The sequence below is a fragment of the Agelaius phoeniceus genome, chromosome 7 (assembly GCF_051311805.1).
Source record: "Agelaius phoeniceus isolate bAgePho1 chromosome 7, bAgePho1.hap1, whole genome shotgun sequence".
Lineage (NCBI taxonomy): Eukaryota > Metazoa > Chordata > Aves > Passeriformes > Icteridae > Agelaius > Agelaius phoeniceus.
In genome coordinates, this window is record NC_135271.1 from 43808390 (window position 1) to 43835476 (window position 27087).

Sequence of the window (27087 nt, forward strand, 5' to 3'; positions counted from 1 at the left end):
TTCCTGCTAAAGTGTCAGGGAGGCATTTGGTTTTCACAGGAGAGGCTGCCCTGCCACTCCTTTTTCCATGGAAAAGTCTTTTCCATGGAAAAGACACTGAGAGCAGGTGAGGAAACTGTGGGGGTCTGACTCAGTTCAGTGGGACACAACCAGGCTGAGGTTGATGCTTCAAGTGATGTAACCTCACTACCAAGGCAAATATCTTGCAACAGCAATAACTTCTACTTAAAAGAAGAGGAAAGTGATATGAGTTGATGTCTTTCAACTTACAAAAATTAAAAAAAAAAAGTATTTTAGAAAGGCAACATAGTTACAGCAATTTCTCCACTGCTTATGGGCAGAAATCCAGACATTGCATCTTCCCCAATGACATGGGGAGTTATGAGGAACAGTAACAGATCACAAGTTCAAAAAATGTTCCCAAATCTGCATCACTGCTACACATGAAAATTCTGTAATACTTTTAGGAAGCAACACACTGCCAAGTAGAAACACAACAGCTTTAATTTTGTTTGATGGCTAAGTGTACCCAAGTAAGGTTTTTGTGAAGCTCTAACATTACCCCCTGTAACAAACTGTGAGAAAATAAGGAGATGTTAACCAAGTACTTGCCCCAAGAACACTGTCACATATACAGGTAATGAGGTTCTGTGGGTGAGCAGGAATACTTATCTCCTCCCTGCACCTATCATCTCTTGGTACTATTCATGTCATTACTTAGCTGTAGCTCACTCAGATTCATTTTCCCAGGGTAATATTATAACCCTGCAGGTATTTGAAGCAGACTCACTAAAACAAAAAGGTTAATTGTGCATTCTGTCAGGACCATGTGGCATCAGGCCATGACCATCAATTGACTGGTAAATCTTATCTCAGTTTTCTTTGCTATTTAAACTCTCCCTGGCTGAATGATAATTTTGCATTGTCTAAGCTGTCTAAATGGTAGGTTTCAAAAAAAAATTTCAAATTCTTTTGCTCATACCTTGGTTTAACATTCTAAAAGTCTTCATTTTGGTAATGCTTTGCATACTCTTACATATTACTTATTTCCTAATAATTTAATACTATTTGCTTTTGCAGTTTAAATGTATTATGAGACTAGTCTCCCTTAGTACATGGCTACAATTGAATGAATAAACCATCTTAATAAGCCATAATGATAACAACTTAGAAAAAGGTATTCCTTGCTATCAGCAGTCATGACAGAATGAGGCTTGTACACAATAATACAGAAGGCTGGAACACTGCAGCAATTTTTCTTTACACCTTTGGCCAAATTCAACTCATAGAGGAGATAGTTCAGCCATGCCAAGGACAATTTAGAACCTCATCAGTAAGACCATTCTGAACTGGATTCATAAGTGAGCACCCAAGACAGAGCTGAGTGTGGTTTTAGAAGGGCGGAGAGCAGCACTAGGGTCATCAAGCTCTGGTGGGTGCACTTTGAATTCAACCATCACCTCCTGCCAAGGACTGAAAGTGTCTTAAATCACTGTCACAACAACCACATGGTGTGAGGAGAGAAAGGTGATGTTGACCTTTTGTGCTGCAGTTGGAACTTGGCTGGCCATGGCCACTGTGAAGAATGACAAGAAGAGTCTCAAAATTACCAACTGCAGCAGGGATGTGGGGCAATTTTTTTCCAGTGACTGCACAGTTACACAGAGCTATGCAAAAGGAACTAATTCTAGAAGGACACCAGCTTTATGGGAAAAGGGAATATTCCCATGAGGAGGCCATTCAGTGCCAGCCAGGGGACACCCTCCTGAAGGACAGCAAAGCAGGCAGACAGCCTCACCTGAAGCCTTGGGTGGACTCTGTGTCTTTCAGCTCTGACTCAGGTGCTGCTTTCACTGAGGGGTCTGAAGAGAGCATCCCATACACCATCATTTCTTCTTCCAAACAGTTAAAAGACAAATTCTGAGCAGTTCACCTGTGGCACTCATTTACACACATGAGCTCTAGGAAGTGACACAGTCTGATCCTCAGCTCTGGCTGCTTTTTCACTCAGCATAAAGACCTTTTTAATCACCCTTCAGAAGCACCTTTCTCATAGTGGGAACTTGTGCACCACATTTTGGGGTTTTTTTTCCCTCTGAAGGTATATTTCTATTTCACTAGAAATTCCTTTACTTTTTTATATTAAATTCCAGCTACACAACAGATTTATGAAGCCCAGAAAAAGTGGAACAAATTCATGCCTGTGTTCTTTAAAGACAGCAAATGCTTTCTTACTCCATTTAATATGATACTGCACATGCAGGAGCAGCCAGGCAAAGATATTAATATTATCACTCTGCTCCAGTAATTAATAGTAACTCCCTTCACAGCTCTAATAAGCTGGGAAACACATTTCATTTCTTTTCCTTTCCTGCTCATGAAATACTAATGGAAGAGGAATGGGTACAGGATTCTTGCAGTGACCTTGTGCTAGGACTGCAACTCCTTCAGACTGACCCAGAGACACCATGGAGCCATTAGGAGTTTCCAGCAGCAAATGGGATGGGACACTCACTAAAAATTTAGAGAGCATGCAGCTTAGTGAGGCATTTCAGTTCTATCACAACACATTATTAATGCCAATTATGGCATGAAAGATGCTAATGTGAGGTTCTTCAGAGAGCAGGCAAAAACCACTGATCAGTTCTGGAGATAAAGTTTGCCTGAGTTACCAGTTTCCATGCCCAAGCACACATTGGTCTGTTGAAATTTTGCAACCAGTTTCTTTCCCTGTCACTTTCAGAGGTTCCTAGAGCTGTTAAAATGGAAAACTAGGCTCAATCTTCAGTCTCCAGAAGAATAAATAGCTAATAAATAGGATAAAGACTCAAAGATACTATTGTAGACATATTTTCATATGTAATTTGCATAACTTTGCCTCTTCTCTTACCCTTGTATGGAAGAATGACACACAAACCCATGTGGAGCTTGGAGAGGGGTATGGAAAAGGCAAGATGGTCATGCTAAGACACTGCTGGCTGGAGAGATACAAATAAAGTATCCATAAAGCAAAAGGAGAGTGTGTGGAGAACAAGGTTTATCTACCACACCAAAAGGCAAAAACCTCTCTTTAGATGCTGGCAGAATTTGTGGAAAGAAATACACTTGTCAAGTGCTAGAGCTACACATCCCCAGAAGATAGGACATGAAATTTTGGGGTATCTTAAGAAAATTGTCACTAGCCCAAAACACATGAAAATCACATAATAAAGTAACAAAGCTCAGTAGTACACGTTCACTAGTAAAATCAACTTAATAAAGTAGAATTATGCTTTATGTTGGTTTATTACTAAACAGCATCATATGAAATGATGAGCTTAAGACTAAAGTTCTCCCAGGAGTGTATTTTTATGCTTTGTTCAGTTTGTTTGGTTTTTTTTTTAAGCATGGAGATGCTGTTCATCAGTATGCAACTTAAAGGATGAACAAAAATAAAAAAAAGGATTTTAAAAGGAAAAGCAAAGTAAAAATTTAAGGAACAAATTAAGATATTAGAAAGAACATGCTGAGTAAAAACACCCCTGACTACCACATGTTCTCTTGGTGTTTATTTTGCTGGGGATTTCTGCTGTATGGGAGCCATCACTAGCAAATCAATCACATCAGATTTCTAAGAGGACAAAGTGTCCTCTTCCAATAAAAGCAAAGAGAAGTTCTCATTGAAAAGCAAAACAAGAAAATAGGGTTTGACTTTCTCCCTACATAACTATATTGCCATCCCATGGAACAGACCCAGTGGCAGGCATTGGGCCTGAATTACAATGAGCAAATCCAGGTTACTGGAAGAGATCTTATCTCAATACTTGGCTGTCATAAGAAATATGAGATCAAAAAGCTGCTGAAAATCTTTTAAATGGCCAATTTAAAAGTTTTTTAAATGGCCAATTTGAGTAAAAGTAATTCTTGTAATTTTAATTGTACCAGCAAGATGGTTACAAGTTTAACCAGCCAAGGAGAAGAACTTGCACAAGACAAATATGAAGCTCTGCTGAAATCAGTGTGAGGTTTTTCACAACAGTAAAGAATGAAGAATATCAGATATTTAGTACTGATATCAGGCTCATGTGCAAAATCACAAGAAGTATTTGAGATATGATTTTTTTGTACAGGGCAAAGCTTTTGGTTAAGAACCCCTAACAGAATGACAGCAGGCAGCAAATTAAATGTTAACTATGTATTAACATAACTTACTCCAACATCAGCTGCCACATTCATCCTCAGCTGGAAGACATCTACTTTCCCCACTTGCAACTTCCTCCCTTCAGCCATAGCCACAGGGACTGTTCCAATCTATATTCACATATGTCTTTCAGCACAAAGACAGGATTCTGAAGTATTATGAAAGGTTGGTTTATGTGCATGTTAATGTATGCCCATGAATTATGTAAGTGCAAAGAGAGCCAAAAAATATATCATAGAATATCTACCTACCTCTATTCACATTCTATGAATGTGAAGCCGCATTCAGTGTGGCTTCACAGGAGAAAGGTGACAGCCACAATTCACACATTTTAGGTTTTGACTGCTCTTAAGTAGCTTCACATCTTTTTGCTTTTATGTGTCTGTTGGCAAAAGAGGTTTGTACTCCAGTATAGGGGGATTTTCAATCTAGATTAATAACTTATCAGATCCATAAGAGCAACACCACAAGAAAAAAGCTCCTTGTGAAATGTGGGATAGCAATATTTGCTCATTAAGAATCTTGGTTTATTTTTCTCCAGTGGTGCTGTGATTCTATCATTCATTTCCTTTATCAACAAATAACTTCCCTGTATGTTTCTTCTTGGAAACTATAAATGAGGCAAATTCCATTTTTAATTTCACATGGTTTCAGTAACAGATGCAGGCATGTATCTGTCTTTGGACAAGTTGATAATCCTCCACAAAATCTGAGTATGTTAGGACTCTGCCCATCTATACTTCACTAATCCTAAACCTCACAGTTTAGAATCACAGGTAGAATATTTACCTGCAGAACTGCAACAAAGGCTTCTTCTTGCCTTTTTCTATATTGGTAGGAAATTTGAAGAAAAACTTTATAGCAGTAACATAAAATATTTTTATTTTTTTCACTCAGAAGAGGAAGTTGGGAATTATATGCACAAACAGTATTGTCAAACTTTTTCCTTTTTTTTCTCATGTGCATATTTCAGCAATTAGAAGTTACAGGTGTCATATACCCAGGCATGGGAAAAAAAATGTGATACTTGACATTTGCTTTTGGTTTGTGGGTTTTACCCTTCCAATTAAAATAGTTCTCCAAAGACGTCTCTACTAGCTATGCCTTTTAGAGTCATAGAAGCAGACTTCCTGAATAACTGGGAAAGATTTTGTATGAGTAATTGGATAAATTTGGATTTCCCCCATATAGTCTCCTCATTTCTGGAGCTGAAAACCATCAGTTGTGTTTTGACAGAGGCTTATGGTCAATGAAGAATCTCCTGAGCACAGTGCTGCACTATGCAATGCTTAAACACCAGATTTTATACATGGTAGCTCCTCTTCAAGAACAAAAGATATTCATGATATTTTAAGCACAAGAAAATTTATCGAGGGAATTAGGTTTAGAAATGAGCAATTTTCATGCAGGCTTAAATAATGATTGAGATAACAGACTGCAAAAAAACTGAAATGAAAACTTGAAACACCAAAACCCAGAAAATTCATAAAACTTTCTTAGAATGGTGGTATCTGTTCTATTTATATGTCCTTGAGTTGTAAATACAGATAAGTTCTTTAAAGTCTGACATGTCAAAGCTTAACACATGAGAGCTCAAACTGAAGCAAACAAGCCTACACAGTGATTCCTGTCAGAAACCATTAACTTCACCTGCCAAAAAAAGCCACTGTTTTGCTGAAACAATCCCCAGGAATACAGTTCACCACTTATAAAGAGGGCTGCACACTTAGCACAGAATTTCTCTGTTAGGTCTTTCAGCAGTGCTGAGACACACAGAAATGCCTGTAGAGAAATATTCCCATTTTAGAGCTGCATTACACGAGGTGGGTGGAACATACCCATGTCAGCAGCACTGTTAGAGCTGCTCTGTGACCAAAATTGCCTTTAGTATTAAATTAACTGCACGAGTTGTACTTGAAGGGACTGATGGGGAAGAATATAATTCCTGGAATTAAAAATCTTATTATGTATTTGTACATCAAAACCTGCCTAATAAATGGAAAGAAACTCCAGCCTGTCTAAAACTTCTCACCATCTCACAGGATAAAATATGCAAGACATAAATAAAAGATGCAAACTATTTTCAATATCCCTAGATATTCTATATGAGCAAAATTTGGTATTGTATGGGGTTTTTAAAAAAAAATTTTATCAATAGAATCATCTCAGAAAGATGCTAGCAAGACAAAGAAAGGAAATACTCCAAATCTCTGCATCAATCTTTTCTCCCAGAGTACTGGGAATAGACTGACAGGAGGATAAAGAGACAAGTGTTCACAAAAATGTGTGGAAAACATTCCTGGTGTGATCACCAGGAAAATACAAACATTAGATAGATAGATAGATAGACAGACAGATAGATAGATGGATGGATAGATAGACGGATGGATGTCTTCATTTGGCTGATGTAACCAGAAGGAAATTCTGCAGTTCACAGCTCACTGCAATCGAACTGATCTACAGAAAACAAGCAGCCTACAAAACATTAGATTGGCCTAAAAATTAATTACACCCAGCAGAAAAAATTTGATTTATCCAGATTAGTTACTAAAATGCCCACAGGGGGCAGATATAATCTTTCCTTAGAAATGAATTAAAGATCCGATTCCAAGTGTCATGCTTTGAACATATAATCAATACTCCCATTACTAAAATTTCCACTGTGAACTTCCTTAAAATGATATCAGCCAGCATAATTTTGAAATCTGAAAGAAGAGCTGACAAGAGGAAAGCCTGCAGTTATGCACAACAAAGGCACTCAGTTCACCTCAATGGATGTAACTCCATTGCAGCATGCACACATTTTCCAGCCACCTCTTAGGAATTACATGCCATGGGAGCCCACTGGAGCTCCAACAGACACAGCCAGGTGTATCACCTGCAAATGAGAACACTTCTATTTCATGGACATAATGTTCTACAATAAGAGATGCCCACAAGGAGTCTTCAAAGATATTTAAGTCATTGCTTTTGCAACATCAATGCCCAACAAATTTGATTAACAAACTGATAACATGCAATCCACTACTTTAAAATCATACTTTTTTTCTTAATTAATCTATTTATGTCTTTTTCATGAGGCATCCATCCAAAAGGTGCTAGAGAAGCCAAAGAAGTAAAATAATAATGATGACTTCATATCTGACCCTGAATAGTTTCAATTAGTATTGCAATTCAAGACTTATGGTATACTGGGGCTGGAAATTTAACCTGCTTGAAAAATACAAAAATTCCAAACCAACAGATTTTCTGCTTTTTACAGAGATAGCACTGCACTGTATCAAGAACTTCTCACTTTCTAGTAATCCTTCCATACATTTTAAAAACCTGTGCACTGTCTCATCCTATACACCAAGTGTCTTTCTTGATATCAAAGCTTAAAAACTCAGGGACTTAACTGCACAAAAAGAATTCTGCAATTCTATTCTCCTCCTATGATGACTAAACTGAGAAACTCAGACAGTGGAAACTAGAAATTAAAAAAGAAAGAAGACGAAAGATACCTAATACTGGGTTTATGAGCAAGGTTTTCCTCCAACTGTTTACAGCTATGCTCTCCCTTTCTTCTTTGTTCTAAATGCTAGTCCTTAATAGAGCAATTTGTAATTGAGCAGCAAAAACTCTAAAAAATGTAAATATAACTCTAAGAGCAAAAACACCTTAAAATTATAAGATAGATGGTTAATGACAACTGTAAATTTGTCTCTAAAGAAGACAAACCTTCAAAGATCCAGTCTGAGATGCACATGAGACAGATGTGGTCTATATGCAGTCAGTTCTCAGAAGTCATTACCATGACAAGTTTGTAAATTATGAAAATTTTAAAAGTTGAACTAAAATGGTGAGGAAGGAAAGACAGAAGATGAGTAAAACTTGGATAACAGTTTTTAAGTCAACAATAGCATTATCACAACTTGCAAATGAGATTAAGAAAGCTGTCAGAACACTTTTGCTGCAGTGGAACTAGCCCATGATAAATATAAAAAATTATTATAATAAAAGTATCTAAATCATGGGTAAATTTAATTTGTGGCTTGCATAAATCACACATTGCTACATATCAGAGTTATGTGCTTTCCATGGCATGAAAAATTATGAGATTTCACATAAAACACAAAGAAGGAACAGCTCCTCTGACCAACATTCCATGGTCTCCAAAAGGGGTCTAAAGACCCCTTAAAATTGATTGCACACAAGTATGAACTCTTTCAGTATATAATCAGCTTTATGAACTTTACCGTATCATTCATCTTAAATTCTCTCAGACTTAAGACAATCAATAAGAAAAGTTTCTCCAGAAAGATGCAATACCTGCAAACAGCCTCTCTTAGCATGAAATTAAAGTCAGGCTCCAGTGAGTAGGCTCTGCTGGGCACACTCCTCTGTGGCACGTTCCGGAACATTGCCGGTTCCTTTTTCTGACTTGGACAAATGACTTCTCACAAAGGGCTACTCAGCAACTGAGCTGCTTTCTAAAAAAGCATCAACGTGGCCCCACACTGAGCAGAGACTCTTCTGCATGAAGCCTTCATTACTCATACATTTCAAATCTGTTCCATTAGCACACGGGACATCAGAGCCACTCATTCTGTCTGGTGCTCTGTTCCAAAGTCAGCAGAGCTCCTGTTCCCACTTGCTGCTGGGGAAATCAGGCTTTTTCTTCACCACATGTTAGCCAGTGTCTGACCTACATCAGGAAGAAGAATGAATCTTCCACTAATCCACATCCTAATAGCCAGACTTTCTTAAACCCCAAACAGGAAAGCCAGACATGTGACAAGAAGCGTTATTCCTGCCCCCACCTTTCATTAATATTCCTGTTCTTCAACTCCTTTTTTTCATATCCTTTTTTTCCCTCTTTGCAAAAATACATCAGAGCAAATTAATGACATTTATAATAATTTACTGTGTTCATAAATTAAAAAGATATGATCTGCCATTACTCTGTTTATCAGGAAGCGAGGTATCTCTGTTGCAGTATTTAATACAATAAACCTTTTAAATCAGCTTTAAAGAACTCAATCAGAACGTGCTTGCAGTGAGTAATATTCTGTACTGGACCTGCAAGTTGTTTATTGACATAGCATCATCTATGCCACATTGAATTTTGAAACCCAAACTTACACAGTGGATTGATTTTTTTTTCCGCTCTCCAAAGGTTCTTAATCCGATTTGGAAGCGTGCAGACTTAGACCAGGTAAGCAGAGCTTTCATCTTCTTGATTGGTGAGAAAACCGGTGCTGACTTAAAACTTCAGTGGACAGGCACCTTTGGAAATATGTGTCAGGTATTTTTCAATTTAGGGTCTTTAGAAAATTATTTGTAAAAGGTCTTGTATAATCAGTAGCATACTGGTGGTTAGACCATGGAGCTTGGAAATTCAGATAGAAAAACATTTTCCTGACATCCGACAGTGTTCTCTCCTATTTACCCCATTTTTCATGTTCAGTTTTAATACTTTTTAGTATTTTTAATATTAATTCAATGCTGCTTAATAGGCTTGATCAACTGCTACTTCCCTTTCTTTTTCAGGCAATGCCTGATGAAGAACTCAATCCTATTACACACCTTATGAAGTCCATCAGAGTCAAGATTGGGATCTTTTGTCTCAGGTGTGACATTTCTTTACTGAAAAAAAAAAAGGATTTACCTTGCAAAACATTGTGAATTCTACAGATGAGAAGTCTCATGTATAAAAATGTACATAAATGTATGACAAATAAATTTGGTTTCCTTCACTAGTAGTTTCTTTGGCTGCCTCCACAGGATGCATGAAGAAGGTGACTGAAATCCTCATCTCAGAAATTGGGTTATTTGGCTCTCAGCTACCCAGAGCAGCTGCTGGTGAGGCCCCAGGGACACCTCCTGCATCACAAACCCACGCAAGGGAGGCCCCCAGTCAATGCTGTAATGAAATCAAGACTTTTCCCTCTCAACCTTGCACTCCACTCATAAAAAAGGTGGCAAAATGAAGCCTTCTGTTCTGCCACTCCCCCTCAAAAATAAACACACAGATTTATCAGGTGGCCTGTTTATGAGGTTATTTTCTCAAAGGAGAGGAGCTGTTTCTACCCACATCCTACTGGGGAATTTAGTTTTGTTGTAAAACTCCTGAGGAAGCACTTCTGCCCGTTCTGAACACCTCAAATCTAAAAGAACCCTCAGAAACCCAAAAATCCTGTAATAAATATTCCAAATGTGCTTTTTAAAATATCATTTAAAATTCCTGACAAGAAGCACTGCAGTATTTCCTTCCTCACTAAGCACAAGTTACCTGAATTTACCATTCTTGATTCTGGAGAGGGAGACAAGACAAAAGGAGCTGTTCCTTTCCCCGCTCAGTTCCTCAGCACTGGCTGCTGTGGATCTATTTCAATAGGAGTGAGTTGGCTGGGTCAGAGCAAAGGCACACACTTTCTGTGCTATAATCACTGTCTCTGCCCACAGATCCCATTCCATACCATAACTGCACAATTTTGATTAGTCACACCAGATTCAGGTGGACTGTGTTTTTTTGTTACCCACTCATCATTAGGAACACAACACCAAAACACATGCTGGGTTACCCCAGAGGTCCACAAGGCAGATTTTATGTAAGCATCCATGTACAACTACTCTCAAAGACATCAGGTCTGATGATCAGCCACTGAGCATGGGGTTAGAAATAATGGGGTCAGTAGCCACTTGAAACATTTTTATAGCTTCCATTAAATGCAATCTGTCTGTGAAAGACTCGACATCTGTTTAGAGTTCATTTCTGTCTTTTCATTTGTGCATTTTTTTTCACCTGGTAGATGGACCAGATTTTCAGTTATCAAGGTTTTCTTTCACTGTTTAAATATTTCCCATCCTATTTCTTAATTCCATATATAATTTCACAGCAATAGTAGTTAGTGAATTGTTCAGAATTTATCTGTTGTTTAGCTGTGAAACGTCACTATTTTCATTTAGAAGACAACAGAGAAACAAATCCCAAGAGATTTTGAATCATTTTCATAATCTTCTTTTAAAGCCAACTGATTTAGGAACAGAAAAATAGAGTGAAACATGCTTACACAAATATTCCTTCAGGTCAGAAACAAAAAATTTTAAGCTACGAGTATTCTGAATTATTAGATCATATTGTTTATTACACTTGTATCAGCTTCTGCAACACAAAACACAACCAACCTTTACAAATCTCTATTTCCACGAACCAGGAGGGCAAGGAAGCGATTATTACCATTTATGAAATTTTTTCAAATGTAGATTTTAAATTTCAGACAGTGAGATTATCTCTCCTTGAAAGCACTGCTTCTCTTCCCAACATGCTTTGAGTGTCATTTCTGCAGGATCTGCATCCTCTTCACCCCAAGCAGTGCTGCAGCCCAAACAACCAGGGAGCTGGTGTCAATCCTGAGCAGCAGCCCTGCACTGAGGAGCTCCCTGCAGTCCAGGGAATATTCCTTGGGGGAGCAGGGAATGGAGGATACACTGATGCAGACACCAGTTCTGTGCTGTGTCACTCAATGAACACTCACACATCAGCTACCACCCCAATCTGGACTTACCCTGAAATATTTTGGTGGGAGAAGGAGTGTTGTTTTTCTTTTTTAATTTATCTCTGCAGCTTCACAGGCTATTAGCTAACTGTAAAACCTGCACTTGTCTTGGAAAATTATAACAAAGCAGGTGAATCAAGTAAACGCTCAGAATAACTAAAATGTACTCTTGTGTATTACTTGCATTACCATTGCTGGTATGTACACACAACAGCAGATACATTTAGAGGTTTAACTAAAATTTTGAATACAAAACATTAGGAAATAAAAGATGATACTCATATGTTTTTTTAAAATTTAATCCCAATGCATTTATGAAATCAAGAGCAATATAATTTACAGAATAACCAGCAATGTTTTGGGTTATTTGTCTCTGCAGCAGAAATAAGCAGAACTAGCACAAGAATTGGCTGGCACTCTTTAAGCATTAAATTAATCTCAATACTGCAGACACAAATTTCGGTTAGAATTACATAAGAATATACAGAGACTAAACAAGATGCTTAAAATAAAATATATTCTTATCTACTATATTTATGGGATAAAAAAACCACTGGCCCACTTCAACTTAAGCATCAGAATGAAATCACATCCTCAAAGGAATTAGTTAAACAGTCCTAATCCTTCATGTTCTAAATCCAGCACTAACTCTCAGATTTTATACTGTTTAATCTGAACAGTGAGGGGGACCATCATCTAGTTCTCTGAACAACATGATGATTAACCCTTCAAAATGAGAATCAAGGCACAGACCAAAGATTCAAGAAGAAGCTTCCAAGATTCCAACACTGCATCAGTACATTTAACCAGAAACAGGACTAATCACAAGAGCATGCCCAAACAGCACAAACTCAGCAAATATCAGATTGTTCTGAATGCAAGAATTAGAAAAATGGCCATTCAGAAACTCTGCTGGGTGTTAGTCAGTATATATTTGTAAAAAGAACCTGATAGAAGAGCAGAAACTGAGCAGTATTTATATGTGCTACAAATAGGAAGAGCTCAGTACAGAACAGGTGTGCAACAGCTGGACACAAATATTCTACAGTAGGCATGGAGACACCATGGAAGGAGTATGTGCCACAATTGTTCCTGACAAGGTAAAGCTTCTTGACCTAATTTAGGCCCAAAAATTTCTGGGCAACAAACACCTATCAAATAAGTAGAGCAAGTCAAGAAAATACAGAAAGTGAACTAAATTACCTGGTTATAGTATGAATTACAAATTGTTCTCCACCACAGGCACGTTGGTTTGTATTTGTAACTAGATTAATATCCACATTAAAATGCCAGATTATTGTAAACAGAGACTGTATCTTTTAGATTCAAAACATTATTAACTACTCAATAACCTTCATAAATGGAGGGGGGGGAGGGCTTGAAGAACCTAGACAAAATAATGAAGCAGTGAATTTTTCTCATAGCAAAGTATTTCATTTCATTAGGACTCCATCAATGCCAATACTGTTCTATAGCATGTGCCAACCTTATGATAAAAGGTTATTTCAAATTTTCATATACTCCAGATGGCAATGATTCAGAAAGAATCTCACTCTTTATTTCAGCAGGATTAGGAAACCTCTTATGACAGCCTCAATTGACATTTCTCATCCTGCCAGCACTACAATGGATCTTGGTGCCTGTGTTCCACACTGCAGTTGCCAGTATAATTGTACTATTACACACTGCTTGAGAATACACATATAGCACTGCAATAAACACTAAATATGTCACAAAATATGCAGCACAGGGCTCAAAGTGAAACACAGGCAAGTCTAGAACAGGAAAATATCATTCATTATTTTGCAATGCTACAAATTTCAGCTGAATGAAACCCAGACTATTTTAAATATTTTCACAAGGACACTCAAGTACAAAACTAGTGAAACCAGTGACCCATTATTCTCCCCAGTACACACTAAAATTGTCAACAAATATTTCGGAAACAAATCCAAATGTTTGAAAATCAGCATTTTTTTAACATTCTACAGTAAATTCACACCAATATAAGAGACCCTCCCACTATACACTACTGCCTAGGCTTAGACAAAAGAAGCTCTTTTCTCAGTGAACAGCCAGGACTATGAAGTAAGAATAGAATTTGAGAGACATTTGCCTCTTAAGGAAGACACTGACAGCTGGATTGTTCTGTGGTTTTTCTCTGCACAGTTTGAGAATAAAAGCATAGCAGCAGCACACATTTGGAGAACTTGAGAAGATAAAGAAATACTTTGCCTTTAACAGAATTCATAAGATGAGATACATTTGCACTCAACAAGCCAATGGGAGGGATCTCCACTGCAGACCACTTTTAACACAAACTCACTTTGATGTGCTGTAATATTGACTGTAATTAAATCAATCAAGTCCCTGGCTTTTTAATCTACTGATTACCTTGCTCTGCCTTTACCTGCCTTTCCTAAAGTAGTAGTGTTGGTCAGAACTTTGTTTTGTTACTGATTTTTCCAGTAAAGAGCAATATACACAAGGGCATTGTTACTTGCTTATAATCAATATGTGACCTATAAAGGATCAGCTTTCTCATGGTTAGTAGACACAAACTGGAAGGAATCTTCCAGATGAAGACAGTGCACAGCAATAAAAGCATAATCAACTCAGTGCCTACAAAAAGGCTTTAGGAGGAAGGATGAAACTTACAGCTAAAGACAGGAAAATTTTCAGTTTCCTTCTGATCAGATGAGGCAGTGTCTCGACTTGTGCCACATTCATTCAATTAATAGACTGCAGCTTGCAGACACTGATACTACAGTTTAATAATCTAATCTGTACTCCTAGAGAATGAAGGCTCAGTTGAAAACACACAACTGGCTTGGATTTCCAGTTTTGGCATGATGCACACCTTTCTCTGCTATGTACTGACATGGAAAAATGGACAATTAAATCCCACAGATATTGAAGAACAGAAACACTTGCAGAAAAAGGTATGTCAAGTTCTAAAATGCAGCACAACCTCCTGTGCCAAACAAGACTACAGAAATCCCTGTTCCTTGCAGTATTAAGTCTCATGATCCCACATCTCCACCTAACCCCTTTTCTCATGACAAATGCAGCTCTTCCCTTGCATGCCACTTCCTTCCTATCTGGAGTGGTGGTGAGAACCAAGAAGAGTAAAATCCCTTATCTTCCTAGAAAGCAATTGAACTGGGATTCAATTATCATGGAACAAAATGAAGCAAAAGAAAAATCTTCTCTAAGGTAAAACGTAAACCAAGAGTATGCAACAACATCCTAAAGAACTAAAAGTGTTTTCTACAATGTGACTTGTTCTGAACTGGATTTGCAGTTTCTCTGCATCCTTTTGCAGCATATCCCTAATTATCTGGTTGTCACAAGAGGAGCTCATTGTTTGATGCAATACAATATTCTACTGACATCCTTTTGACAATGTTTTCAGGATAACCTATCTGTAGTTATTACACTGCATGATTAGAAGATGGATGTTTTCTGAAATACATATTTAATTAATGATACTTAACACACAGCTTGACTGAAGGGTAGAGTAGTGCCCAATTGGTAAAATTTGAGATTATGGGGCGGGCACTACACACAGAATTAAAGCCACATTAAACTGAAACAATCATTCAAATCAATCTACATTTGCTTACAGTATCTGCAAACTGAAGCACACATTATGACCAAAGATAATCACATTAAGATTTTTGGCAATGCTCTACAATAGAAGCTATCTGAAATAGAAGACAGTTATTGTTACTAAATGGTGACAGAATCCCTGTAGAGTTAGGAGTTATAGCAATATTAGTTATGTAAGTTGAGGATGATTAATGATACTGCAAAAATGATCAAGATGGTAGCAATTAACTGTTTTACAGGCAAAGCCCACAGTAATTACTGAGATGCCTTTTTGCCACAAGCCAGACATACCTTACTCTCATTGTTACATTTTTGGTGCAATTACCTGGCACCTTTCAGGAGCTCGTGGGGATCTGGTCCACCAATCTTCCTTAATTGTTTGAATAGTTTGAATCATGTCAGATGACTTAAAACTGTTCAATTTGTCCCTCAGTGTTTCATTCTTGCCTGTTTCTTTCCCAGGGACATTCCCTCTACTAAGTGTAGATCTAAATCTGGGAGAATCAAAGGAGGGACCTCACAGCTGTCCTTGCTGATACTGATGGACTAAAACAATGCATCTTTTCTTTTTCAAATCCCATTTTCTCCTCTATATGATATATGTCAAGAAAATGAACAAGCAACATCCGTGCAGCTGAAACAAACTCCTTATGCATTCAGGAGATAAATCCCTGAGGACAGACTTGTAGAGTAACCATGAAAATGTAGTATCAGAGTAAGGCATGAATAATTAGAAGAACTAGGTCTATAAACCAATAAATATAAGGAAAAAAATTCCATCCTGTTCTCTTAATGTTTATCATATACCCTGAGAAGCAAAACTCCACAAGAGTCTGCATCTAGCACAATATCTTTTCAGCTCTAACTATAGTCACTGCAACCTTTAATAATGATAATTGAAATGTGTGCACAGAGGCAAACAGACCCAAAATGTTTTGGTAAAAGAATAAGATTAAAACTAAATTTTTAAGTTGCCCTGTCCAAATTTGAGCACTTAAAAACAAATGAACTGCTGCACAACCTGTTACATTAGAACAATACTGTGGAATAATTACAAGTTCTAAGATAAAATTAAAATTACCATAATAATTCTCCTGTGAAACAATCCAATCTATGCAGACTACGAATTGCTACTAGGTTGAAAAAATGCATTACCACCTCAAGTCAGGCAGATAAATAATTCTATTTTCATTACTTAGTGGAGATACTTAAAAGGTTACGCAGAGCAGGATGAAAAACTGATTATATTTGCAGATTATGTATTGGTCACATTCAAGGACCAGCTCTTTACCAGCATTAGAAAGCCAGCTATGCAAACTGTGGTAAAGATGTGATTCCACAGAAGTTTCTTGCTGAGGAGAGCAGAAGTCCCAGTCCAAAGAGCCCACCTTGGCTACAACAGGTGGTATCCAGACAGGGACACCTTTGTGCCCATTTTCCTGTACTGTTCTTGTACCACTTTCCTTTAGAGTACTTTTGTGAAAGGCCTTTTCTCCTCCCTGCCTCATATATACTCCAAAACCTGGCTACAAATTGAGACAAAACTAAGTGTTCCTCTATTACTCTACTCAGAGAGACAACAGTCAGGATTTCATGATCTTCTCCTCTTTCCCACAAATTGGTATCTTTCTACTATTTAATGTACTAAACAACTATTTAAGGTACTAAACTCCCAAAAGTGCTTGGAACACACTTTTCCTTCTGCCCTTAATGAGAGATGAATCATAGAATGGCTTGGGTCAGAATGGTTTGGGTTGGACAGGACTTCAGAAATCACCTACTCCCAGCTCCCCCATCATGGACAGGGGATGCCACCCACTAGATCAGAATCACAGAAGTCACCCCAGAATCTTAAAAAGGATGAGCACTTTTCAGGATCAGATTTTTATCTGCTTGCAATTAAAATGGGAATGTAGGCTCCCTGGTTTAGTTTGATGTAAAACTGTAATGGTAAAACATAGACTCAGTCAACCAATGAACCTTTGAAGATTCCAATCATGTTCATAAAAGAGAAGTATAACTATGAAGATCATTTGACTTTATGTCAGCTTTTTAATCATATTATTCACTCATGGTTTAATTTGCTCTGTGCCTACCACCATCAATCTGAATGCACACCACTGCCCATTAATGTTACATTTACAGTTTACAAGTTTTATAGTGCAGAAAAATTACTAAAACAAGCCACCACAAGCATCGAGCAGGAAAACAACCATAAAAACTGTGATCATGAACTCACATTTCTCTCTGATCCATTAGTAAAGAGGAACAGTCTATAATCTGCAAATTTCACATTGAGCATGGGTTTTCAATCCTTTGACAAAAGAAACCACAAGTCTGAGAGGATCAGTGATCTAAAATGGGATGAATCCATGTTGTTTGGGTAGCAATTAAAGCTAATCATGAAATCAGAGGATCAGTCTTATTGATATTGATTTTAAATGTGTGTGTCTTTCTGACTCTCCAGGGCCAATACTCACTTTGAAGAAATCAAAGTGTGGACACAGAAATCAAAGTGTGGACATCTCATGTGTCCACATAGAGCATAGGAAAGACCCCAGACTGTGCAATGGAGGTTTGAAAACTGTTCCATAACCTCCATATCAGGAAGGGATCATTAATAAAAAGTGCCATTGTACAACACAAAAGGGTAGGACAAGAAGGCAGAGAGACATGGTATTACTGGGTTGGTGTAAGAAGAAACTCTGCTGGACAATCCTGTAGCTCAAACCAGACTGATGCTTTAAAAAAAACAAACAGCCTTTTATTTTAGCAGTCATCCATGACAGAGCCTAAGAGAACATTTGTTCTTTGCTGGCCTTTTTTCTCACCTGCTCTTACCTAGTTTAAATCTAATCAATTTATGGGGACATAATTTCTATTTACAGAGATTTCTTTGAATTGCTGGGTTCAAAAAGGTAAATGACAACAAGGTTTCAAAGGTGACTCTCCATAATATTATTTCACTGTAACGATTTAAGGTTTTTATCACCACACTGTTTGGTATTTCCTCCATTTCCTCTTTAATATTCTTTGCTATACAGGTATTATGAAATGTAGTTATTTTTCAAAAGACAAAGGTACACAGTCTAAAGTAGGGAATTTCCCATGTTCAGGTTCAGAAAGATGGATCTGATTTTTACATTAATAAACTACACTTGAAGACTTCTATCCCAATGAAGCAGGAAGCAGAATATTATTTCATGTCTGAGAAATCAGTAAAAGGCAATAGATGCAAACTTGCAGAAACATAAGCATGATGCATCTAGTGAGCACACAGACAAACACAAGCCAGACACAGGATTTCCTGAGCACACAGATCACCGTGCTTTTGCCTCTGGAAGATAAAATTACCAATTTCCCTGGTCCCATGCAAGAAGCTTTCAGCAGCTAAGGGCTGTCAGGAAATACCACACATGATTCACCAGTGCACTGGGTACTGAAACAGGGCTGGCTCTTCATGTAGCCTCAGTGCCTTCAGAGTCCACAGAAAATGGAGAACTGCAGGTCCCTTCCTGTGCATCTTGAATCACACCTGGAGCAAAGCAATCCTTTGCTCTCTCAAAGTGCTACACGAGTCAATATACTGCAGGCAATAAAATCTGCTACAATTTCTGGTCCTGGCAGGAGTTCTGTGTTTCAGGTTTACCCTGGTTCTTCAGTTGCTCTCTGCAGTCACTCTGAGCTCATTGCTTTTGTTCTTTCTCAGTTTCAGTATGAAAGTATTATTTCAACCTGATGGTTTCTAATATGAGAATGACAACTTTGTTTTTGAAGAAAACTGAGCCACCACACTCATTGAAGGTATTTCTCAAGTGCATGTACTTTCAAAACCGTCATACACTGAACTAAATATTCATACACTGAACTAAAGAGTGGAAAAAAATGGGTCTAGTATCAAAAATGACAAAATTTTCATTTTACATTTTGTTGGTAAAACAACAGGAAACCAGCATATTTAGTACAAAGCAGCCCAGAAACTGATGGGGTCAAACTCCATAAAAGCTTCAGACAGTCTCCTCTTTGGGCTTAGTTTCACAAGTTTAGTAAAGCCATTCCTTTATTTTCTGTTAGATGAAAACTATTCACACAAAAGCTCCTGGATCTTAGAATGGTTCTTGACAGTTCTGAGTAACTGTTACAGATGAAATATGTACCTAAGTGTTGTAGATGCACATAAATAAAAATTCTAATGTAATCACTCCAACAGTGTTAATCTAAAAGAAACTTCATTCTTTAACTCTGTCAATTCTAATCAGAATGTAAGATCAATACCTTCAATAAGCAGTAGGTCAGAGCCCCAGCAAAGCAGCATGCACACCATGTCCTGAGGCTTGTGGAGCTCAGCAGCTTCCCCCACAACCCTGACACCCACCCTGCTGCTCAGGTGGAAGAGCCAAGAGTGAAGGAATGAAGGTGTACCTGGGAAGAAGGTATGGGTGGGAATAAATGTTTTTAGTTTTGTCATTGTTTATTGCTACCCTACACTATATCTAATTAGCAATAAATTAAATTAATCTTTAACAAGTCAAATCTTTCCCCTTCATGGTAACTGGTGAGTGAGCTCCTGTTCTTTTTTGCTGTTCTTTTCTCCCCCAGCTCTCTTGAAGACAGTGAGTGAGGGAGTGGCTGGGTGGGCACCTGGCAGCCACTCAGGGCCAGCCTTCCCCATGTTTGACAGTGCCCATCCTGCAGCTGGCAGCAAGGCAGGAGAAGATGAACAGGAGAGACACCCCAGACATGGAGAACTCACTTGTGTGTCACACTCACTCACCAGTTCTCCTCCTCATGACATTTCATACAGCATCAGCTCATAAAATCCAGTGGTACCTAAAACCACAGGGCAGGATGACAAGGTCAGCCCTTGATACAGACTCCATCTCTGGGCCAATTCTCGTACAACACCCCTACACACAGGCCATGCAGGGAGAATGACAGGAGGCCACTGCAGAGCTACACAAAGGAGAATTGCAGACAACTTCCTCTGTAATCTCCCTCCGAGAAAAGGACAGAGCACCTACTCACCCCTGCTATGACAGAATCAAAGGAATGCCATCCATGGCTGCCAGGAGAGCATTTTAATCTCCCCAGAAATTAGAATCAAATGTTATTAATGGTTGACTTTAGACAAGGTGACCAAAGAGCTCAGCTGGTGTGTACTTCCCAGACACGGCCTCAGCTGGGTGTGGGTTACCAGCCATGGCAGTAAGGGCACACAGGTGAAAGCAGGTGTGACCTCCAGATCCTGGAAATTACAATGGGATGCCTCCACATCAACATGCTGATGCAATGCATAAAAATGTCCTTATCACAGCTGCAAGGAAAGCAGTTATCATTCCCACTCACCTGTTGACAAGACAGAGTGGAGCTAGGGGAATTACAATAATTGGAAAATACATGAAGGATGTGCCTAAACCTACAACCACGCTGTTCTTTTATGCCAAATGTTGTAGCAGTGATTTTTCCCTTGTCAGAAGCAACAGGCTTAACCCTACACTCAATACTAAAGGGAGGGGAATATACAGTCTAATGAGAATTGCACTCATCCCATTCACAGGGCCCTGGCAGATCAAACAAGGATCATTTCCTACTTTTCCAATAACATCTTAAAGCCTGAGGCAATTTTCCAGTCACAGACATTGGTACCAATAAACAACACAACTTTAACTGAAATAGTTTTTGAAATTTACCCAAAAGGGATTTTAAGATTTGATAATGGGATCTTCAATTACTGTTTCCAAATACACTTTATAATAGTGTCTATTGAACTTGTTTCATTCAGACCAAAATAGTGATCAAAGTAACTTAAGTAAAGCTACTTTTACTGCTCTAACATTTAATCACAGTTTAGTCACCTGAACTGTATGCATTCCACAGACAACAAGTTCTACTGCTTACTGATGTACAGCAGGGAAATGCAATCAATTTATATTGTGTCTATTAGTGTGCTTTTTACAATGATACCATAAATCACACCTACTGCTGTGGGCAGAGTTGCTGCATTTCTGTTCCTACTGTTGCAGGAAAATGCTGAAAGCAGGAAAAGCACAGCTGAAACCAGCAACAAGGAGGTAAATGAGACACAGTGTACAACAACAAAAATGGGAAACTCAGACTGCATGGCACTGTCTTGGAAGAAACTAGGCTGATTTCTTTTTATAGGGTAGATCTCTGTGCATTTAAGAACTGTACAATGCCATGCCAAAAAGAACCTTATGGAATTTAACAGCAGCAGCGAAGCAACAGATCTCAGTGGGTTTAAGAAAGAAAACATCAAGTATTTCAACTCAAGGTGAGATTATACTATGGCAATGTAAAGATAACAGCATCCAACTACAGTGTAAAAACCCAACTTGAGCACTAAATATTTTTCCTGCAAGGCTTCTCCACACCTCAAACATATTTCATTGCTAATAAAATTAAAACGCAGATTTAAAACTACATGGACACACGTTACAATTCTGGAAAAGAAACTTCAGTTTAAAAGCTCTTTCAGCAGGTGTCACATATTTATCAAGCTAACTACTGTGTCACATTAAGGCTCTGGCAGATTTATGCAGGTGTTAAGAAAGAGAACTTCGATTTATTTCAAACTACTAGGCTGAAATATTGCTTACTTGGTAACAAGAGAAACTTCATTCAATAAGAAACCCCTCACCTTCTGAAGTCCTCCATCTCAAACCATATGCTCATATGACAGATTAGAGTTTCCCCACAATTTCATTTAGGAATAGGGAGTGTTGCTCTCCTGATTACAAAAGTCAACTTACAGATTACCACCAACTATTATATTTCATTCTTTCCATCATGCAAAGAAAATAGTCTGAAATGTAAAGAAATATGTAGAAAACATGTAGAAATGTCTAGGTAAATCCTCTCAGTTCAGGAATTACACATACTTAAAAGATTTATGCTGTAGTATATGTTCTTACATATCCACATCTGAAAGACAGAATGTTTGAGTCCAAAATATTTTATTCTCTAGTCATCTTCTTCACTTGGCTTTAACATTTCCTCCCATCATCATTTGTCTTGTCCTGTTTAATTGTGCTCAAATTAAGCAAAGGTTGCAAATCCTTCAAACAATACAGAATCTCTAGGCAGCACAAGATTATCCAGCTTCCAGTTCCACTGTTTATTCAAACAGGATAAGAAAAAATAGACTCATTTAGAGAGAAAGTCTGTTTGTGTAAGCAAATATCTTAATATTCTACTAAAAATCAGCAAAAATAACCCTTAAAATTCATCATAATAAAATGTTGTAAAATAAAACAAAATATTTAAGTGACATATTCTCTTCCTAGTATCTGGCCTACACTAAAATAAAGCCACAGCCTGATGAGGCCAGCAGGAGTTTTCCTCACTGGAATAACATGGCTAACCAAGCTGCCATTAATGAAAGATGATATTTAAGTTTGCCTTCAAACAGTTTAGCCAATGTGCAGACAGCCTTAAAAAGAACATAATGCTGATTTAGAGGGCCTTCACCTTTATCTAAATCAGAGGGACAGACATAAAGAGACAAACAACTTTAATTCTAAGAACTTGTGTCCCTCTGCTTCTCGATAGACCCAAGCACGCTCAACTGCAAATAGAAGTGAAAGAAAAAGAATGGATTAATTTGAAGATAGTGGACTTCAGGGATCCTGACTAATAAAATAGTTTTTCTTTTCAGAAACACAGTAGAAATGAATCAGACCACTGCAGTTCCACAGGAGTAATGACGAGCTCTCTTGAAAAGATCTGAATATGCATCAGTTAAAATTTTATGAAGGTACTGGGAGCATCACTCTGGAGACTGGCTCTCCCTCACCCCTTCTTTTCTTAACCATGGGTCCATCACCTCCAAAGTTAATTTCACAGGTTTCTAGCTATTGCAGCAATAATACTGTTCTAAAATCAAGACCTCAGGAAATTCTTCCTTAAACAAAGATTAATATACTATAGAGCAAAATATTCTAACCAAGAATACTCATGGGGTGGATTTATTTTGTGTACATTACTCCAGGAGTCTCATCAGAATAAGTAAAATTGAAACCGAGGATCAATGAAGAGGAAAAACAGAAAACTAAAAAAGAAATATCCTTAGCATTTTTAATGGAGATTTCAGAATTAACTGAACACTAAGGATTTTTGAAATAGTTTTTTTGAATTCTGCAGAGAATTAATGCAAATTTTTCCAAACACAAAATAACAGAGGAGAACAAATTTTATTAATGCTGTCAATGGTTTTTGCAGTGTTGCCTAGAAACCCAGATTCAAATCAGAGGAGCAGCATGACAAACACCGAGGAAATAAGGAAAAAACCACAAAAAATGCCCAAAGCAGAAAACTCTAAAACCCCCAAGAAACCTAACCAATAATAAAAAAAAACCCTCCAAGTTTTTTTCACCTTAATTAACTGAACTTGATCTTTTAACACTTTGGTGCTAAGGGAAGGAGTTAATATTCAGCCTTGATGGAAAATATACATGAAATTCCATTGTCTCTTTTGATTTTTTGGATTGTTTTGTTTCTGTGCACATGACCAAAACAATGAAAAAAAAAATCCATTGGCTGTACAAGATCTCATCATGCATCATGAAAACAATAAATAACTCAAATCCTTGCTATTATCATACGAATGGTTTGTGTTAATCTCTGTTCTAAGCTGGTTCTCTTGTAAATGGAGCTCTGTTCTAGCCCAAAGCTTTGGCCCAGGAAGATGCAGGAAAAGATTTGAAGCAGGTCCAAGCAGGATGAGCTTGCCCAAAGGCTTTACTTTTTCTTCCTCTCTTTATTCAGATTGATCAAACCCATTCTTGCTTCCAAGACACAAACAGCCACATGCTGACTTACCAGTGGCATGCACTTCTTGAGAAGTGACGACCTACACTTAGAAAATTATTGGGAATTCTAGCAAACACAAAATCCCTAGAAATGAAAATTTTCACCACCCCATAAAATGAGGGCATAAACCTCTTAAGTATTCCAACAATCATTTAGCCAAGAGGCTGTAATGTTCATGGAATTTCTGAGGGAGAGCAGGTTTTGCCTTAGATTAGATCCATTTGAGTTATGAACAGGTCTGGAAAAGGATGTTTCTACCATAGAAAGGCAGAAACCACCTGCACCAGAGGATGTTTCTGCCATCTTTTGGATGTAGTTTCCTGGTGGTACATACCTGGAAAACTGCTCCTGCAGCCCCCGCATCTGGGCTCTGCTCCGCTCCGACTCCAGCGTCACCTCCCGTAACCTTTTCTCACTCTCCAGCCTCAAATGTCTTTCTTCCTCCAACTCATGTATCAGCTTCTCACGCTGAAATGCCATAAAAATTTATTCGTTAATTTTACACAAACCACACTTTAAGGAAAAAAAATTAGATTTAATTTGGTAAAAATCATCATAAAATCAAAACAATCACCCTACGAATCCAGTGCCATCTTTATTGCACAGCAAAGTTACAGAGGGAAGAATTTTTTCAGAATATCCCACCACACTGAGCTACCCTTCCTCAGCTCACTCATGGATGTCATCATATTGAAAAACAAACACCCACCCTCTCCTTCAAAGTGTTTTTCCTTTACTTCCATTCCAAATAAATACAAAAAAATTATATTTGAGGTCTGTGACCCATCTTTCTTGAATGCAGACATAGGAAGAATGAAACAAATCAAGAGGTCAACTTGTCACCCATCCCTGAATGTTTCAACCTCACAAGGAGCAAATGAACCTGATTCTGCAGCCACTGCTTTTCTTGTTTTGGCTGAGAGAAGGATCCCTATCAGCAGAACAGAGTTTATTTGAATTTACTTAGTGAAATACTACGATAATGAATACGTTTTTAAAATCTGAGTACAAATTAAACCAATACAAGAGTGATAAAAGTGTCATTAATGTTACTAACAGCTCTCAAAGGCAAGTAGGACATGGGTTTTGCTAATTCTTAAAACACAGGACCCAAAAACCCAACCCACACCATCCTAAATCTACATATGTCATGGCCTAACCCTTTAAAAGAAAAAAAACAAAAACAAAAAACCAAAAAAAAAATCATCATATAAAGGGTACCTAAAGATTTTAAAATCTTAATTCAATAGTGGCTAAATATGATTTAAGAGGAGCATAAAAATTAACCTAAAATTATTAAAAATGTTACTGCAATGTAAAAAAATGTATTTATAGGCTTTTCCATGTGACCCCTGTTAAACAGAAATGGAGCGAAATTAAATTTCCTCCTTGTGAATTTAAATGAGAAAACAAATCAATAAAACCCCCAAGGATTTTACGTGGCACTACATTATTCTCTGTCAGTGGTGGGGTTCCCATGTCCAGGAACAGCTTAGGTCACTGTAAAGCTACAGTGGGTTCCCCACCCATCTGCTTCGTGCCTATGGTGCAGCGAGATCTGCAGCCTGTCAGACAGCCTGATGTAATTCCATGTCTGACCTCAATTTTCATGGCATACCTGCTAAAGCGTATATAAAAATTAACCATACAGTTTCATTAGTAAATAACAGAGGTAACTTAGAGAGAAGCCATTAAATGGGAGAGACAGGCTATTTGTACAAATCTCACAGCTATAAATCTTACTGGATAATAATTTACAATAGCAGTAACCAGGGGACCAAAAATATGAACATTGCCAAGTGGAAAACGGATCTTAAAGACAGTGATAAATAAGCAGATGCCACAAAGGGAGGCTGCAAAGGTTTAAATGAAATATCTATATGCTTGTGAAAAAATAGGGGGAATTACTCAGAGAACAGAGAGGTTCTGTCTGGTTGGCCATATGTAATGCCTGGAAAATGGAAAACTGCACAAGAAGAAACAAATTACTGGCAAATAAATACATTGTTCTAACTGAATTATCTAATCACTGTCCTTAGTGTTACATAGCCACGTCCTGCCAGGTGCTGAGTAATCCTCAGTTTCTGCCACAGGAGAAAGAGCAGAGAGTTCAGCACCAGGCAGAAGACAGCACTTGGCTCACAGAGGATAACTCAGGTTAATGATCTGGGAGGAATATTCACAGCAGTCAGTATTGCTCCAGCTTAGATCCCATCAATGCCAACTTCAAAATGATCCTGCTCCAGGAACTCTTGCTGAATGCTGTCAGCATCTTCTCTCGTAGGGAAGTCTCACTGCTGCTAAAGGGGCATCTAGGACCACCCAAATCAGTGGGTAACAAGGAAAATGACATAAAAGAAATATAGAACTACCACCTAGGACTTAAGAAAAGCTTTCAGAAGATACTGGTGTCTACAGAAACTATGCTTAAAACCAAATATGCAGCTGCTCCTTCAGGAACTGAGAAGCCACCTAGCAGGAAACTCAGGTGCTACTATGAACACCTGAGTGGCCAAGCTGACCCAAGGCTGTGCCTGAGAAACCTGACACTGTAAAGCTAAACTACCACAGTGGACTGCAAACCAGAGATTCAGCCACACCTTCAAGGCTTAGTCAGCATCACAAGGATCTTATCAGCCACAATGATTTTATACATACAGCAATGTCACAGCACAGGCCACAGTCAAGACAGCAATGATACACAGAGCATCATCGTACAGTTTCAGAAGGCTTTAGGCATTCACCCAAACAGAGTAACACCATACCACATCAAAAAGCTTCAAGCATCTGCCCTTCTTGTTCTTTAGCCCAACATTTTACAGCCCTCCTGTTGATGCACTGCACCTGTGGGCCCTCTGTTCCCTTTGGTGGTTGGTCAGTGCCCCTGGGCACTCCATGGCTCATTGCTGTCAATGCTGTTCTCCT

General features: G+C 38.1%; 1 protein-coding gene across 8 annotated transcripts in view; it reads right to left on the reverse strand.

Moving 5' to 3' along the window:
- The window catches only part of NCKAP5 (NCK associated protein 5), a 381602-nt gene that overhangs the window by 150642 nt on the left and 203873 nt on the right, over nucleotides 1-27087 (reverse strand). For all 8 annotated transcript variants that reach the window (XR_013183102.1, XM_077181707.1, XM_077181708.1 and 5 more), the window contains one exon: nucleotides 24497-24630. Coding sequence is in view for 7 of the 8 variants with exons in the window: in XM_077181707.1 (XP_077037822.1) it covers nucleotides 24497-24630 (134 nt within the window). In the remaining variant the exon portion in view is untranslated. The remainder of the gene's footprint in view (nucleotides 1-24496; nucleotides 24631-27087) is intronic.